This window comes from Glandiceps talaboti, chromosome 10 (genome assembly GCF_964340395.1).
Source record: "Glandiceps talaboti chromosome 10, keGlaTala1.1, whole genome shotgun sequence".
NCBI lineage: Eukaryota > Metazoa > Hemichordata > Enteropneusta > Spengelidae > Glandiceps > Glandiceps talaboti.
The window spans coordinates 4,087,524-4,105,000 of record NC_135558.1 but is presented as its reverse complement, the minus strand read 5'-3'; the positions used below and the strand labels follow the sequence as shown (position 1 = coordinate 4,105,000).

Genomic DNA, 17,477 nt, shown 5'->3' with positions numbered 1-17,477 from the left:
CTTTTCAAGAACATTTTGATATATATATATATATATATATATATATATATATATATATATATATATATATATATATATATATATACAAATACATATATGTGTGTATGTATTTAACTCTTTATAGATATGTGAATGGTGTGCCCTTGTGTATGTAAAACTCTAGAGATGACATGGTGCGCCCTTGTGTATGTAAAACTCTACAGAGATGACATGGTGTGCCCTTGTGTATGTAAAACTCTACAGAGATGACATGGTGTGCCCTTGTGTATGTAAAACTCTACAGAGATGACATGGTGTGCCCTTGTGTATGTAAAACTCTACAGAGATGACATGGTGTGCCCTTGTGTATGTAAAACTCTACAGAGATGACATGGTGTGCCCTTGTGTATGTAAAACTCTACAGAGATGACATGGTGTGCCCTTGTGTATGTAAAACTCTACAGAGATGACATGGTGTGCCCTTGTGTATGTAAAACTCTACAGAGATGACATGGTGTGCCCTTGTGTATGTAAAACTCTACAGAGATGACATGGTGTGCCCTTGTGTATGTAAAACTCTACAGAGATGACATGGTGTGCCCTTGTGTATGTAAAACTCTACAGAGATGACATGGTGTGCCCTTGTGTATGTAAAACTCTACAGAGATGACATGGTGTGCCCTTGTGTATGTAACTATATAATGCCATATAGATATGTGAATGGTGCACCCTAGTGTATGTAAAGCCCTTCAGAGATGAGATGGTGAGCCCTTGTGTATACAAACTTATATATATGTACACACATATATATGTGAATGGTATAATAGATATTCACATATCTATAAAGAGTTGTATACACACACAAAGGCTCACCATCTCATCTCTGTATAGTTTTACATACACTAGGTTGTACCATTCACATATCTATAAAGAGTTATATACATACATAATTTATGTATAGTGTTCCGGGAAGGGATTTATTGTTTATTTGCATTAAATTGGTAATGTCAGGTCTAATTAACCAATAATACATTATGCAAATGATGACACAGTCTTGTACAGTGGGACATGTTCACACGCACACACATAATACTTACAAATTATATAAATATGTGTATATTCAATAATTCAAACCTGGTTTTTGAAAAAACTACGATTTATATTACCTGACATTTCAACTCATTCACTATAATTGCAATATGCAATATTACACACACATCCAATCAATGAGTACCAAAGACACTCTTTCTTGGTTAATGCCACTCTGAATTGTAATGTTTTTTATTGATCATAAACCCACAAACTGAACACTAAATGTGACAACAGTAATGTAAGAAAGGTGTAATAAATAACTTTCAGTCAACATCACATAAAAGTATCTGAGTATACCAATACTATAGCACACTGAAGACCAAAACAAAAATATGATCCAATGCAAGTGAAATCATGATTCAAACAAAAACATATACAGTACTAAAATGTCACTCACAAGAAGACTGTAGTCAAAACCTAGACATGTTGTAAAATATCACACACTAGAAGACTGTAGTCTCCAGCTAGACATTATACTACTTGTCATATGAGTTAATTAATAGGAATTAATAGGACTCCATGAAAGTGAATGGTCAGTATTTTAGCAAAACTAGTAGTAACAGCCCAGTTTCGGAATATCCAAGGTACAAAACTGGAAAATTCAGTGGTATTGAGTTTCTTCATTTTTGACCAGCCAATTTCGAACATGGTCTTTAATAATGCGCCATGAGCGCCCACTAAGAGAGGGTTCAAGTTCAATTGCTCGCAAGCACTCATCTTTCAACGGTACTCTTCTTTCTGCATAATTTTTCTCCAAAGATCTATGTATAGCATCTTCTTCTTCAGGGGTCCACTTTCTGTTTTGTTTAGGTTTTCTAATGTTGAATTGTCTAGTAGCAACTGAAAATAGAAGAGAAACATATCATAAAAAGGACAGATGGACCAACCAGTATGCAAAACAATTAAAGATCCTTACTTCTGAAAACAAAATCTTGATAATTAGGGGGGGGGGGGGGAGATTCAATATCTTCTACCGGTACTTTTAGCAGAATTTCCTTCAAGTAGCAAGAAAACAGGCCACTGTGAATGGCTTCTTTTTATAATAACTTCATTGTTATGACATTAATATGCCTCCTAAAAGACACTACGAAATACATTTTGAGTGTAATGACTCTGTCAATTTATGTACCAAATGACCGGAACTCACCAAGGACATTGACATGTATAGGTGAATTGTTATTGGTTTAAATTACCTTTCCAGGATAGGTACAAAAACAAGGGAAGGTCTAATTGATGGAAACAAGTTTAAACTGAGTGTAAATATACCCACCCATATAGTGTAAATTCTGCAGTCTAGTTAATAAAAATTTGGGATCAACTCAGAATGACAGCTGAGGAAGATTGTGCAATTACCTCCAAATTCTTGATTAAGGCTATGTTTTTTTAACAAAATTCAGATTTTATAGTTCTTTCCGATTGTCATTGTGAGTTGCTCCCTATGAAAAGCAGAATTTATATTTAGTGTAGATAGCAGGCACTCAGCTACTTATGAGGTCTGTCCCAAACAAGTACAGTACATTTGTACATAACATGTATCAGGGTTTTAAAAACATTGTCAAAAACAGTATAGGCATGAATGCCTAATTTTAATATAACACAGTGCTAGCAACAATGAATAAATGCACAAAATATACATTTTTCATCAAAAGTCAAATTTTTGGCCTTACATTCAAACGACTTCACATTATCACTTATACTCTACAAACATTTATCTACCCAAAGTTATACACCAATCGTTATTAAAATCTGTAGACAGACATAGTGCTTGGATGGCCAATGTTCTGTTATGAAGTATATAATTTTACAAATTTTGTTCAATTTATGACCACACACACAACCTTTCAGAGAGATGCAGTTGTATCGGTACACAATAACTGAACTGTGTAAAATTTACAGCAAAATGACAACCATATGGCCAGAATTTAATATTAACTCTGTGGAAATAGCTGTACTTACTTACTTACTTCCTTGCTGACTGCAAGTTTGACATGTAAAATAGTCAATCAGTATAAACTTCTATCTTTTAATACAGCACATAAACCCAAACAATGCATGTAATCAAAGGTATATTTTTTGCACTTGGAACTACTCTTTCTGTAACTATCATAAGATATAAAGTGATGGGAAATATATCAGGGGAAAACAATGGTCTAATTGAAGGCTCACCTATTAACATGTTAAGATACCTTTTTGTTTCATCTGGTAACAATTAAATTTAAAGTCATCAAGTGAGAATGGTTTAGATGTAAAATTTTGTAAAATAAAGTTGAAAACAAAGCTAGTGAAAAAAATTAGAAGAAAAATAATGATAAAAGAAGCAGTCAGGAAATTCAACACAACAAAAATGATTATACAGAGACACCAAGGGTTTTCCTCCTCTAGCTGCCTTCCTTGATGATGCCTGTTGTAAATATAACCACCTAAAAAAACATAAAACATTTTCTTAATATTGAATGACTATTATATCAATAAAAAGCCATTGGTTTTGGCTGTATCTATAGCTGACATCACATTAGACATGAATTTAATCACATTTGAAGGTCCTTCGTGCATTGATAGCATTAGACACCACGTACACTAGAAACGTTTAAGTTTTGATCCTTTTGCTCCTCAAAAAAGGAAGCAATATATATATCAAAGCCTTGATTGAATGTTTAACCCTTCCATTCCTAAAGAAATATGAAATAATACGAAAACTTGATTTTCATGAACATTTTGGGAAATTTAAGAATATTACTTCAGTAGGAAGTAATATATCTTGAATTTTGATCCAATATAAAGTTGGTATTGGAATTGAAGTATGCAGTCTTAAGATATAGCCTAATTACTGAAACTCATTAATTATGCAAATTATTCATTAACACTAATATATCTCAAAATATAAATTTTTGACAAAAAACACAAATTTTAGGCGAACAATCTGTAACCTCAATTGGTGAAATCATTTCTGAATTCCACAAACTTTAATCTGTCAAGTGACACTATGGCATTTTCCTAGATTTTTCATATTTAAACTACAAGAATAAACTTACTAAGTAGTACCTAAGTATCGATATCAAAAGCCGAATGCAATATTTCCAAAATTATATTTTTTTAAAAACACCCCATTTATAATTTGCACAACTGTTTTCTCAGTGTGATGGATATACTACCAATTATAGCAAGAAACATCAGGGCTCAATTTTTCATTATTTTGATAGCAAAATGGGCTACTCTAATCTAAATTATCATGGTATGAATGTATCTAACAGACCGGACTATCACTTGCTTCATTTGGTAGCCCAAAGAAAATTATTTGTAGTTTGTGGACACAGGAATATATGTACCCAGTAGCCCCAGTACATTGGACTACCACTTGCATCATTTGGTAGCCCAAAGAGAAACATTTTGTAGTACTACACAGTGGTTGTATTGTTCAAAACTACCACATACTACACAGTGGTTGTATTTGTTAAAACTATCACACACTACACAGTGGTTGTATTTGTTAAAACTATCACACACTACACAGTGGTTGTATATGTTAAAACTACCACATACTACACAGTGGTTGTATTTGTTAAAACTACCACACACTAGACAGTGGTTGTATTGTTCAAAACTACCACATACTACACAGTGGTTGTATTTGTTAAAACTATCACACACTACAAAGTGGTTGTATTTGTCAAAACTATCACACACTACACAGTGGTTGTATTTGTCAAAACTATCACACACTACACAGTGGTTGTATTTGTTAAAACTATCACACACTACACAGTGGTTATATATGTTAAAACTACCACATACTACACAGTGGTTGTATTTGTTAAAACTACCACACACTACACAGTGGTTGTATTGTTCAAAACTACCACATACTACACAGTGGTTGTATTTGTTAAAACTATCACACACTACACAGTGGTTGTATTTGTCAAAACTACCACATACTACACAGTGGTTGTATTTGTTAAAACTATCACACACTACACAGTGGTTGTATTTGTCAAAACTACCACACACTACACAGTGGTTGTATTTGTCAAAACTATCACACACTACACAGTGGTTGTATTTGTCAAAACTACCACACACTACACAGTGGTTGTATTTGTCAAAACTACCACACACTACACAGTGGTTGTATTTGTCAAAACTACCACACACTACACAGTGGTTGTATTTGTCAAAACTACCACACACTACACAGTGGTTGTATTTGTTAAAACTACCACACACTACACAGTGGTTTTATTTGTTAAAACTACCACACACTACACAGTGGTTGTATTTGTCAAAACTACCACACACTACACAGTGGTTGTATTTGTTAAAACTACCACATACTACACAGTGGTTGTATTTGTCAAAACTACCACACACTACACAGTGGTTGTATTTGTTAAAACTACCACACTACACAGTGGTTGTAATTGTCAAAACTACCATACGCTACACAGTGGTTGTATTTGTCAAAACTACCACACACTACACAGTGGTTGTAATTGTCAAAACTACCACACACTACACAGTGGTTGTATTTGTCAAAACTACCACACGCTACACAGTGGCTTTATTTGTTAAAACTACCACACACTACACAGTGGTTGTATTTGTTAAAACTATCATACACTACAGTGGTTGTATTTGTCAAAACTACCACACACTACACAGTGGTTGTATTTGTTAAAACTACCACACACTACACAGTGGTTGTATTTGTTAAAACTATCATACACTACAGTGGTTGTATTTGTCAAAACTACCACACACTACACAGTGGTTGTATTTGTTAAAACTACCACACGCTACACAGTGGTTGTATTTGTTAAAACTATCATACACTACAGTGGTTGTATTTGTCAAAACTACCACACACTACACAGTGGTTGTATTTGTTAAAACTACCACACGCTACACCGGTTGTATTTGTTAAAACTATCACACACTACACAGTGGTTGTATTTGTTAAAACTACCACACACTACACAGTGGTTGTATTTGTCAAAACTACCACACACTACACAGTGGTTGTATTTGTTAAAACTACCACACACTACACAGTGGTTGTATTTGTTAAAACTACCACACACTACACAGTGGTTGTATTTGTTAAAACTACCACACACTACACAGTGGTTGTAATTGTCAAAACTACCATACGCTACACAGTGGTTGTATTTGTCAAAACTACCACACACTACACAGTGGTTGTAATTGTCAAAACTACCACACACTACACAGTGGTTGTATTTGTTAAAACTACCACACACTACACAGTGGTTGTATTTGTCAAAACTACCATACGCTACACAGTGGTTGTATTTGTCAAAACTACCACACGCTACACAGTGGCTTTATTTGTTAAAACTACCACACACTACACAGTGGTTGTATTTGTTAAAACTATCATACACTACAGTGGTTGTATTTGTCAAAACTACCACACACTACACAGTGGTTGTATTTGTCAAAACTACCACACACTACACAGTGGTTGTATATGTCAAAACTACCACACGCTACACAGTGGTTGTATTTGTCAAAACTACCACACGCTACACCGGTTGTATTTGTTAAAACTATCACACACTACACAGTGGTTGTATTTGTTAAAACTACCACACACTACACAGTGGTTGTATTTGTTAAAACTACCACACACTACACAGTGGCTGTATTTGTCAAAACTACCACACATATACACAGTGGTTGTATTTGTCAAAACTATCATACACTACACCGGTTGTATTTGTTAAAACTATCACACACTACACAGTGGTTGTATTTGTTAAAACTACCACACACTACACAGTGGTTGTATTTGTTAAAACTACCACACACTACACAGTGGTTGTAATTGTCAAAACTACCACACACTACACAGTGGTTGTATTTGTCAAAACTATCACACACTACACAGTGGTTGTATTTGTTAAAACTATCACACACTACACAGTGGTTGTATTTGTCAAAACTATCACACACTACACAGTGGTTGTATTTGTCAAAACTACCATACACTACACAGTGGTTGTATTTGTCAAAACTATCACACACTACACAGTGGTTGTATTGTTCAAAACTACCACACACTACACAGTGGTTGTATTTGTCAAAACTATCACACACTACACAGTGGTTGTATTTGTCAAAACTACCACACGCTACACCGGTTGTATTTGTTAAAACTACCATACACTACACAATGGTTGTATTTGTCAAAACTATCACACACTACACAGTGGCTTTATTTGTCAAAACTATCACACACTACACAGTGGTTGTATTTGTCAAAACTACCACAAGCTACACAGTGGCTTTATTTGTCAAAACTACCATACACTACACAGTGGTTGCATTTGTTAAAACTATCACACACTACACAGTGGTTGTATTTGTTAAAACTATCATACACTACACAGTGGTTGTATTTGTCAAAACTACCATACACTACACAGTGGTTGTATTTGTCAAAACTACCACACACTACACAGTGGTTGTATTTGTCAAAACTACCACACACTACACAGTGGTTGTATTTGTCAAAACTACCACACGCTACACCGGTTGTATTTGTTAAAACTACCACACACTACACAGTGGTTGTATTTGTCAAAACTATCACACGCTACACAGTGGTTGTATTTGTCAAAACTACCACACGCTACACAGTGGCTTTATTTGTCAAAACTACCACACACTACACAGTGGTTGTATTTGTCAAAACTACCACACACTACACAGTGGTTGTATATGTCAAAACTACCACATGCTACACAGTGGTTGTATTTGTTAAAACTACCACACACTACACAGTGGCTGTATTTGTCAAAACTACCACACATATACACAGTGGTTGTATTTGTCAAAACTATCATACACTTAGTGTATACACCGGTTGTATTTGTTAAAACTATCACACACTACACAGTGGTTGTATTTGTTAAAACTACCACACACTACACAGTGGTTGTATTTGTTAAAACTACCACACACTACACAGTGGTTGTAATTGTCAAAACTACCACACACTACACAGTGGTTGTATTTGTCAAAACTATCACACACTACACAGTGGTTGTATTTGTTAAAACTATCACACACTACACAGTGGTTGTATTTGTCAAAACTATCACACACTACACAGTGGTTGTATTTGTCAAAACTACCATACACTACACAGTGGTTGTATTTGTCAAAACTATCACACACTACACAGTGGTTGTATTGTTCAAAACTACCACACACTACACAGTGGTTGTATTTGTCAAAACTATCACACACTACACAGTGGTTGTATTTGTCAAAACTACCACACGCTACACCGGTTGTATTTGTTAAAACTACCATACACTACACAATGGTTGTATTTGTCAAAACTATCACACACTACACAGTGGCTTTATTTGTCAAAACTATCACACACTACACAGTGGTTGTATTTGTCAAAACTACCACAAGCTACACAGTGGCTTTATTTGTCAAAACTACCATACACTACACAGTGGTTGCATTTGTTAAAACTATCACACACTACACAGTGGTTGTATTTGTTAAAACTATCATACACTACACAGTGGTTGTATTTGTCAAAACTACCATACACTACACAGTGGTTGTATTTGTCAAAACTACCACACACTACACAGTGGTTGTATTTGTCAAAACTACCACACACTACACAGTGGTTGTATTTGTCAAAACTACCACACGCTACACCGGTTGTATTTGTTAAAACTACCACACACTACACAGTGGTTGTATTTGTCAAAACTATCACACGCTACACAGTGGTTGTATTTGTCAAAACTACCACACGCTACACAGTGGCTTTATTTGTCAAAACTACCACACACTACACAGTGGTTGTATTTGTTAAAACTATCATACACTACAGTGGTTGTATTTGTCAAAACTACCACACACTACACAGTGGTTGTATATGTCAAAACTACCACACGCTACACAGTGGTTGTATTTGTCAAAACTACCACACGCTACACCGGTTGTATTTGTTAAAACTATCACACATTACACAGTGGTTGTATTTGTTAAAACTACCACACACTACACAGTGGTTGTATTTGTTAAAACTACCACACACTACACAGTGGCTGTATTTGTCAAAACTACCACACATATACACAGTGGTTGTATTTGTCAAAACTATCATACACTACACCGGTTGTATTTGTTAAAACTATCACACACTACACAGTGGTTGTATTTGTCAAAACTACCACACGCTACACAGTGGCTTTATTTGTCAAAACTACCATACACTACACAGTGGTTGCATTTGTTAAAACTATCACACACTACACAGTGGTTGTATTTGTTAAAACTATCATACACTACACAGTGGTTGTATTTGTCAAAACTACCACACACTACACAGTGGTTGTAGTTGTCAAAACTACCACACGCTACACCGGTTGTATTTGTTAAAACTACCACACACTACACAGTGGTTGTATTTGTCAAAACTATCACACGCTACACAGTGGTTGTATTTGTCAAAACTACCACACGCTACACAGTGGCTTTATTTGTCAAAACTACCACACACTACACAGTGGTTGTATTTGTCAAAACTACCACACACTACACAGTGGTTGTATTTGTCAAAACTACCACACGGTACACAGTGGTTGTATTTGTCAAAACTATCACACACTACACAGTGGCTTTGTCAAAACTACCACACACTACACAGTGGTTGTATTTGTCAAAACTACCACACACTACACAGTGGTTGTATTTGTCAAAACTACCACACGCTACACAGTGGTTGTATTTGTCAAAACTACCACACACTACACAGTGGTTGTATTTGTCAAAACTACCACACACTACACTGGTTTTATTTGTTAAAACTACCACACACTACACAGTGGTTGTATTTGTCAAAACTATCACACGCTACACAGTGGTTGTATATATCAAAACTACCACACGCTACACAGTGGTTGTATTTGTCAAAACTACCACATGCTACACCGGTTGTATTTGTTAAAACTACCACACACTACACAGTGGTTGTATTTGTCAAAACTATCACATGCTACACAGTGGTTGCATTTGTCAAAACTACCACACACTACACAGTGGTTGTATTTGTCAAAACTAACGCACGCTACACCGGTTGTATTTGTTAAAACTACCACACACTACACAGTGGTTGTATTTGTCAAAACTACCACACGCTACACAGTGGTTGTATTTGTTAAAACTATCACACGCTACACAGTGGTTGTATTTGTTAAAACTATCACACACTACACAGTGGTTGTATTTGTTAAAACTATCACACACTACACAGTGGTTGTATTTGTTAAAACTATCACACGCTACACAGTGGTTGTATTTGTCAAAACTACCACACACTACACAGTGGTTGTATTTGTCAAAACTATCACACTACACATCCCAGTGGTTGTATTTGTTAAAACTACCACATACTACACAGTGGTTGTATTTGTTAAAACTATCACACACTACACAGTGGTTGTATTTGTTAAAACTATCACACGCTACACAGTGGTTGTATTTGTCAAAACTACCACACACTACACAGGGGTTGTATTTGTCAAAACTACCATGGTTGTGGACACAGTACAATGAATGTAACAGATTGGACTACCACCATAATGTTGGTTTCAAATGTAGAATCTTGGGATGAACTAAAATGGACCAAAATATCTACCTCAAATATCTGCAGCATGCAAGTGGAAAAAATGAGATGGAATGAACAATGGAGAGAGAGAAATGGTTAGGTTGCTGATTATAAGTTATATACTTGTTTTAAACATGTGGAAAACTGGCAAACTGCATAACAGATAACCACTGAGCTTTAATGTAGAAAAATAACGACTGAACTGATATAACTTACATGCATGTGGCTTTGCATAATTGTTGTCCATCAGCACTGGTGGGTCATTCTCAGTCATGCTTTCCTGTTGAGAAGCTTCACCTAGTTCATTTTCATTCAACACAACTGTAAATAAGAATTGATATATGAAATAAGTATAAGTAGATGTCAACAGAAGAAACAGACACAAAAAAATCATTTATTTTAGGCTAACTAGAGTTTCCAATCCATTAAAACTGTGAGAACACAACAAATTCGTTCAAGAAATTTTGGTGGGAAGGTTTTTACTCCTGAAAGTGTTAATTTTGAAGGTTAAAGTCATGCATGCAATGCCACCTGGGAATCCCAAATATAACATTAATTTCCAGTGATGAGATTGAGATTTTTAAATCCCTACACTGAGTTCGCCAAATATAGTTTCTGTGTACAGAAACAAAGCAACACAAAAAAATCTAAAACAATTATTGCAACTGACTTGTATTACTCATGAAGCCCACTATAGCAGCAAAATCAACATTGTGTGTGTGTGTGTGTGTGTGAAGTAAACAGTCTAAGTACATATTTAGTAAAGTTTAAAGGTTAATTAAACATGTCCAGTAACTGCAATGAAATCAACATCAGCTTACCATCTGTTCCTATTTCATCTAGTGTTTTTCCTTTAAATATGTTCTGATCTCCTTGTTCCAGTGACAGAAGGAGTCTGCTGATTTTACACACCTGTAGCGTTGCTTGAGGTAGGCGGTAGTATTCTCTATGGACACCTATACGATGTCCAAGAAAGCCAGCAAGAATTTCCAATTCAGTGTCATTTAGATTAAGGAACTGTGAGACTGTGGCCACATGTTTTCGAAGATTAGTTGAGGTCAATCTCTCTGGACTTCTGGCACCACAACTAAATGCATAAAGTCGAAGACAATGACTTCCTCTGTGACACTCGAGGGAATCGTACTGCCTTGCAAACAGATATGGGTTGTTTGGGTGTACACCTGCTTCAGACCTTGTTTGACAAAGCAGGTCAACACAGGTTTTAATCTCAGGAGTTAACAAAACTGGCACATTTCGACCTCTTTTCCCTGGAATTTCTATCCTGGTGAAATGATTCAATAGTTTCCTCTCTAGTGGAGACAGACTTGCAGTTATTTCCTCATCTTCACCAGCTGACTGATTTTTGTTCTTTACATATGTGGTCAATAGCATCCGTGAGACCTCCCCTTCACGACGTCTGTTGAACAAGATCACTTGTGCCAGGGTTGCCTTGCACAACGACGACCATGATCCCTCAATCAAGGTTTTCTCTCTCAGATTTTTGGCAGTGTTTTGCATAATGTCCTGTAACCGATTCGTGAGTTTCACAATATCTTCTGTTAATGGTAACAGTTTAGTGTTGTTTGCTCTCCTTGCTTGAAGGGTATGTCCAGCATGGCTCGAGACTTTGTTTTCCCACTCAAGCCGATAGAGATCCATGAATCTGGTGGCCCTGTCTTCATCTGATTTGGACTCACTTTGGATTGAATGACTTATAACAATCTGGGCACAATCTTTAAGGTAATATCCAACTTTTAACCCAAGGGAGGGTGTGGTATATGTTGCTGCCTCTTCGTCATAACCAGCCATAGATCGTACTGCTTGTACAACTGTTTGAAACTTTGCTGGATGTATGCAGTCATCCAACTGCAAAATACTGCTATCTATCTGCCGCATCTTGATTAATAGTCGGCCTAATGTTCTGATTCGTTCAGACACAAATGTCTTGTTCTTCTTCAGATGAGCATTTCGTTCATATGTCCTTGTAGCAAAATCCATAATCAACCAGTCATTTCTGGCAACCAAAGTGACATCATCTTGTCTCATGTTGGGCAAAACATTTTCAAGCATTAGTTTACTTGCACTGTCTGCTACAGGAAGTAAGTATGATGCTGCTTTCTGGAACCTTTTTCTCCCTACCATTTCATTGGTCTTTTCTTTGGCAAACTCACAGTTTTGCCAGTGTTTTCCTATCACTTTTTTTGAATAATATCCAAGACATGCTTTACAAGGTAAGTAGTCTGTGCTGTTTTTTTTAGAGTTTTGGGATGGTCTTTTGAATGGCACCACTTCCCCTCTTCCAGATTTTGCCACTTGGTAGTTATGGTGAAAGTTACCTTTATATTTGAGTTTTCTCAACATTTTCACACGCTCAAAGGAATCACAAGGAAAACTCAGAGCATGGGCCACATCAGTTTCCTTAGAATGTATGCGTGTAAAGTGGCGATAAAGATTTCCCATTTCCTTATGGCAGTACACGCAAAAGTGCTTTCTGTCCCATATTCTCTTTCCTGACATTGTTTTAGCTTTGGCATGCTTTACTGTCAATGCACTGCGAGTCCCTTCGTTTTTCCTTTTTACACTTGGTGTGAATAATTCTCCTTGCAATGATTCTGAACAGTCACTCTGCATATTTCCTTCTGATGTAGATGGATGATAATCTGGGTCACCGACACTGTCACCATCCAACTTACTGCAAACTTGATCAATTATATTCTTTAAGGCTGGTGTGGGCATCTGATCTTGCAGTGATTCTGAAGAGTCACTCACTATGTCTTCTGAATCTGATTGAGGTGGATGATAATCTGGGTCATTGACACTGTCATCACCATCATGGTCACTGAAGATGTGATCACCATCACTGTAGATATCATTGGCTACAATAACGCTAGGATACAGGCTATTGTGAACAGTACCAGTGTCACCATCACTGCTCAATATCACTGAATTCACCAGGTTTGTGTCACCATCGCTGCTCAATATCACTGAATTCACCAGGTTTTCATCACAATTAGTGGCATCATCATAGGGATGAACTACCCCCACAGACAGGCACTTAAAATTAGTATCTCCATAGCATTTTCATTCTTATTTGAATCCATGGTTACACATTCTGTATCAGCTGGCACTATACCAGTGACTTCGTTGCTACAGGTAGTCACCATTTCCCTCAACTGTGATTCAATTTCTGAGCTGTTTGATTGTGGTAGTGGATGAACTGGATCTTCTATATTCAGTCTGTCTTTTTGAAACACAGAAGAGACTGCTTCAGTAATGGTACCATGGTTTGTCTTCCTAGAATTATGGGAGATAACTGATGTGCTCTGTATATAGGTATCCATTTCCACAGTGACAGCATTTTCCCTCTCATTTGAATCCATGGTTACACATTCTGGATCAGCTAGCTCATCTGTAAGCTCTTTTCCAGAGAAAGTCACTGTCATATTTTTGCCACAGAACTGGGCTTCTCCCACTGGTGATCCACTCTTTGACGAGTCACAGAATGATGAAAGTAGAGAATTGTCAGGATTTGATGAACTGCTTTCAGGAGGAGAATATGTTAATTCTTCTGAACAGACAGCATCTTCAGTAATATCAAGACGTTCCTTAACAGTATTGGACATTTCTAAGGCAGCCAAGGCATCATTTTTCCTGTCTTCATTACATTCTGTTATAATACCAGTGGTACAACTAGCTGTGTCAAGGCCTGAATCACCCACTACATCACAAGTGTTCTGAAAAAGATTCAAAGTCAATGAAGAATTATCTTTTTAAGCTACAGCACTGTCTGTAAAGGGTCACTCATCAAGTAAACCATTGGAATTGCACACACACACAAATATTTGTTTCCATTTCCTTGTGCATGGTAACAGGACAACTGCCCCCATACCACTGCCCCCGAATGAAAAAAACTTCTAAATACATTTAGAAATATGTGACAGCAAGCATTACAGATTAACCGAGTTTGTCATTCATAAAAGTCACAGTCAACAACTTACCGCCGCAATTTGCGTACATTATACCATAGACAAAGGATTGTCTATGATTATACTCACTACATTCACATGTTTTACTCTATTGTCATCTGTGATACTTGTTATGACAATTATAAAAGTCGGCATGATGCTTTAACTTACTGCCGTAATTCACGTACTTTATACTCACATTAACACGTTCTACTCTATTGTCTGTGATTATTGTTACGACAATTATAAAAGCCGGCATGATGATTTAACTTACCGCCATAATTCACATACTTTTTTAGTTTTTCACACCTAAATGATATATATTGCTTGCCAGTCACAAACATGGTCAGAGTGTTCTGCATCGTCTTGTCAGTCATTATTGAGTTTGTTCAAAGCGAGAGAAGAAAAACCAAGTTGATTTATGATGACTATGTCTAAGTGAAACAGAATGATACGACAAACTCGGTTTGCTGTCACATTTTTCTATATGCATTGAAGTGTTTTTTTCATGGAGGCAATTGTCTGGGGGCAGTTGTGCAATTGTCCTAGAATCCTCGCACACAGTACTTACCATATAAACACTTTGAAACTTATATCTGACCAAGATTCAGATCATACTTAAGTCACGTCCTAGATGCCCTTTAAATACCCTAAATATAGAAAAGCTTATAACAGGCTTCACTAAAACCAGTTCAGTGCAAATTATTTTCCCCTAGGCAAATCATTTCAAATAAACTATCCATTTGATTTGATTTGAAAAGACATGAAAATGCTAAAATTTCTGTGACTCACCACTGTTGCTGTGTGTTCATATAATGATTGAATATGAAGGAAGTTTTGAAGGCACTCTCCACTCAGAGGTCTTTCTTTTGGGTCAGCAGCAAGCATTTTATCAATCAATACCTTGAACTCTGGAAATGCACAAACACGTTCAATGTTGTAGCAGCCTTTTATGATGTTTTCTCTGAGGCCATTTAAATCTTCACTATAAGGGGAAGTCGACTGGAAAGGGTGATGTCCTCTGGTCATAATGTAGTACAACACACAGCCAGCAACCTGACAGAGATGTGAACTTAATTAGCTTGATTTAAGTAATAATCATACCATTTTATGCTGAGAACTAAAAATACTCTTGTTTGAAGATATACTTACTCAACTAGAAGAAGAAAATGTATTGATACAATATGGAATATATAAATGTTCAACGAAACTAAGTGACTACATATGTATGCCATTGTGGGTTATCCTTGTACCAAATTTGAAACAAATCATTCCAGGCATGTCTGAGAAATTTATGGCTCTGGACAAACACATGCATGCACAGACAGACGGATGGATGGATGGAACCCAATCCATAAGTCTGAATTCCGGACTTTGTCTGGCGTGGACTAACAAAATTTCAGCACCAAATTGATACATATATGCCTGGGTTCCAGTCTACCAGTACATCAAGTCTGGTGGAAATTAAAAAATGTTGTACATCACATTTAAGAATTGTATTCAAACATGAATAATGTATTACCTGGATATCGGTTGATTTCCTGTATCGAAAGGCGCATCCAGAGAGGAATGATAAACATGTTTCAGAAGCCATCCATGCACATGTACCTGCAATGCATGTTGTCAGTGTTGTTCTCCCAAAGTTAAGACGTTTGCTTATACCAAAATCACTGATATTTAACTTCCCAGAAATATCTACAGAGACAAAACATTTTGAAAAACAGTTAGCTGTAAGAAACTACAACCATTATTTTGTACTCTTACTGTGGCAAACATTAATGTGACAATGTACAATTATAAATACTGTCCCATCATTTGAAAACAACCTTGCAGACCAATGAGTGTAAACTTTACAATAATATTGAAAATCAAAAACTGCTAAGTTTAACACTTTATGGTATTGTATATGATGGTACTAGACAAGTATACAAACGTGTCACTAAAAAACTGCATTAAATCAATGGCACAAGTTTGAAAGAAATCAGTCCACTCATATCCAAATGCTGCCTCTGCAGTGTACATGAAAAAATCATGACAAAATAGCCGACTGGTGGCCATATTGGATCGTATCATGAAATTATTTGTTATGCAAGTGTAAGCCGCAGTGTATTGTTCTTGTGTCAAGTTTGAGATGAATCAGTTCAGTCATGTCTGAGAAATGACACCAGACGCACAGACACACGCACACACGGATGGACGGACAGAGCCCAATCTATAAGTCTACCAAGTCACTTTGTGGCTTCTGATAACTAGCATAGCTAGGACAGCTTTTTACTCACCTATTAGAAGATTCTCTGGTTTTATATCTCTGTGTATAATTCCAATTCTGTGCAGCTCATTCAAACCAGTCAAGAAGTCCTTACATAATGATAGACATTTGACTGTGGTCAGATCAGTGATTGGCAAGTCACTTGAAAATTTCTTCTCTATTAACTCGCACACATTGCCTTCACACAATGGAGTAATTAGATAAGTGAAATCATCATCTTCTTCTACATGAATCTGTGGCAAAACATTGTCAAGCGCAGGTACACTTTTGTCAGATAACAGTCTGAAAATTGCCAATTCATCACATTGAACTACATCACTCTCAATTCGTTTGATGGCCACTGCATGTTCATTTTTGTATAATCCCAGGAAGACTTTTGCCCTTCCAGCTGCAATGAGACTGCTTTTGCAATATTTAATTGTATTTACTTCTTTCAAACTTGAAACTTTTCGAAGAAATGTGATTTTTTCACTCCATCTTCCACCCTGCAATAAATCAAAAGAAGAAA

General features: G+C 36.4%; 3 protein-coding genes across 5 annotated transcripts in view; all 3 read right to left on the bottom strand.

Moving 5' to 3' along the window:
- Positions 1-17,477, bottom strand: part of LOC144440852 (TNF receptor-associated factor 2-like) — a 42,628-nt gene that overhangs the window by 4,022 nt on the left and 21,129 nt on the right. The window lies entirely within an intron of this gene.
- LOC144441210 (uncharacterized) lies at positions 1,289-13,704 on the bottom strand. The gene is made up of 4 exons (XM_078130770.1): positions 13,688-13,704; positions 11,557-13,634; positions 10,952-11,056; positions 1,289-1,911 (listed from the first exon to the last, which is right to left on the bottom strand). The coding sequence occupies exons 1-4, from the start codon at positions 13,702-13,704 to the stop codon at positions 1,673-1,675; spliced, it is 2,439 nt and encodes an 812-aa protein (XP_077986896.1). The 3' UTR covers positions 1,289-1,672.
- The window catches only part of LOC144441209 (uncharacterized), a 19,234-nt gene continuing 15,315 nt past the window's right edge, over positions 13,559-17,477 (bottom strand). The window contains exons 8-11 of the mRNA XM_078130769.1: positions 16,980-17,454; positions 16,223-16,395; positions 15,493-15,756; positions 13,559-14,469 (exon numbers count right to left, since the gene is read on the bottom strand). Of these exons, the coding sequence (XP_077986895.1) occupies positions 13,771-14,469; positions 15,493-15,756; positions 16,223-16,395; positions 16,980-17,454 (1,611 nt within the window). The 3' untranslated portion in view covers positions 13,559-13,770. The remainder of the gene's footprint in view (positions 14,470-15,492; positions 15,757-16,222; positions 16,396-16,979; positions 17,455-17,477) is intronic.

What these genes read in the sequence shown, in the direction of transcription:
- LOC144441210 (XM_078130770.1), bottom strand. An exon ending in AGATGAAATAGGAACAGATG is followed by an intron (nt 11,057 to 11,556) that starts GTAAGCTGATGT and finishes TCTTATTTACAG; the next exon opens with TTGTGTTGAATGAAAATGAA. An exon ending in TTATGCAAAGCCACATGCAT is followed by an intron (nt 1,912 to 10,951) that starts GTAAGTTATATC and finishes TTCTATTTTCAG; the next exon opens with TTGCTACTAGACAATTCAAC.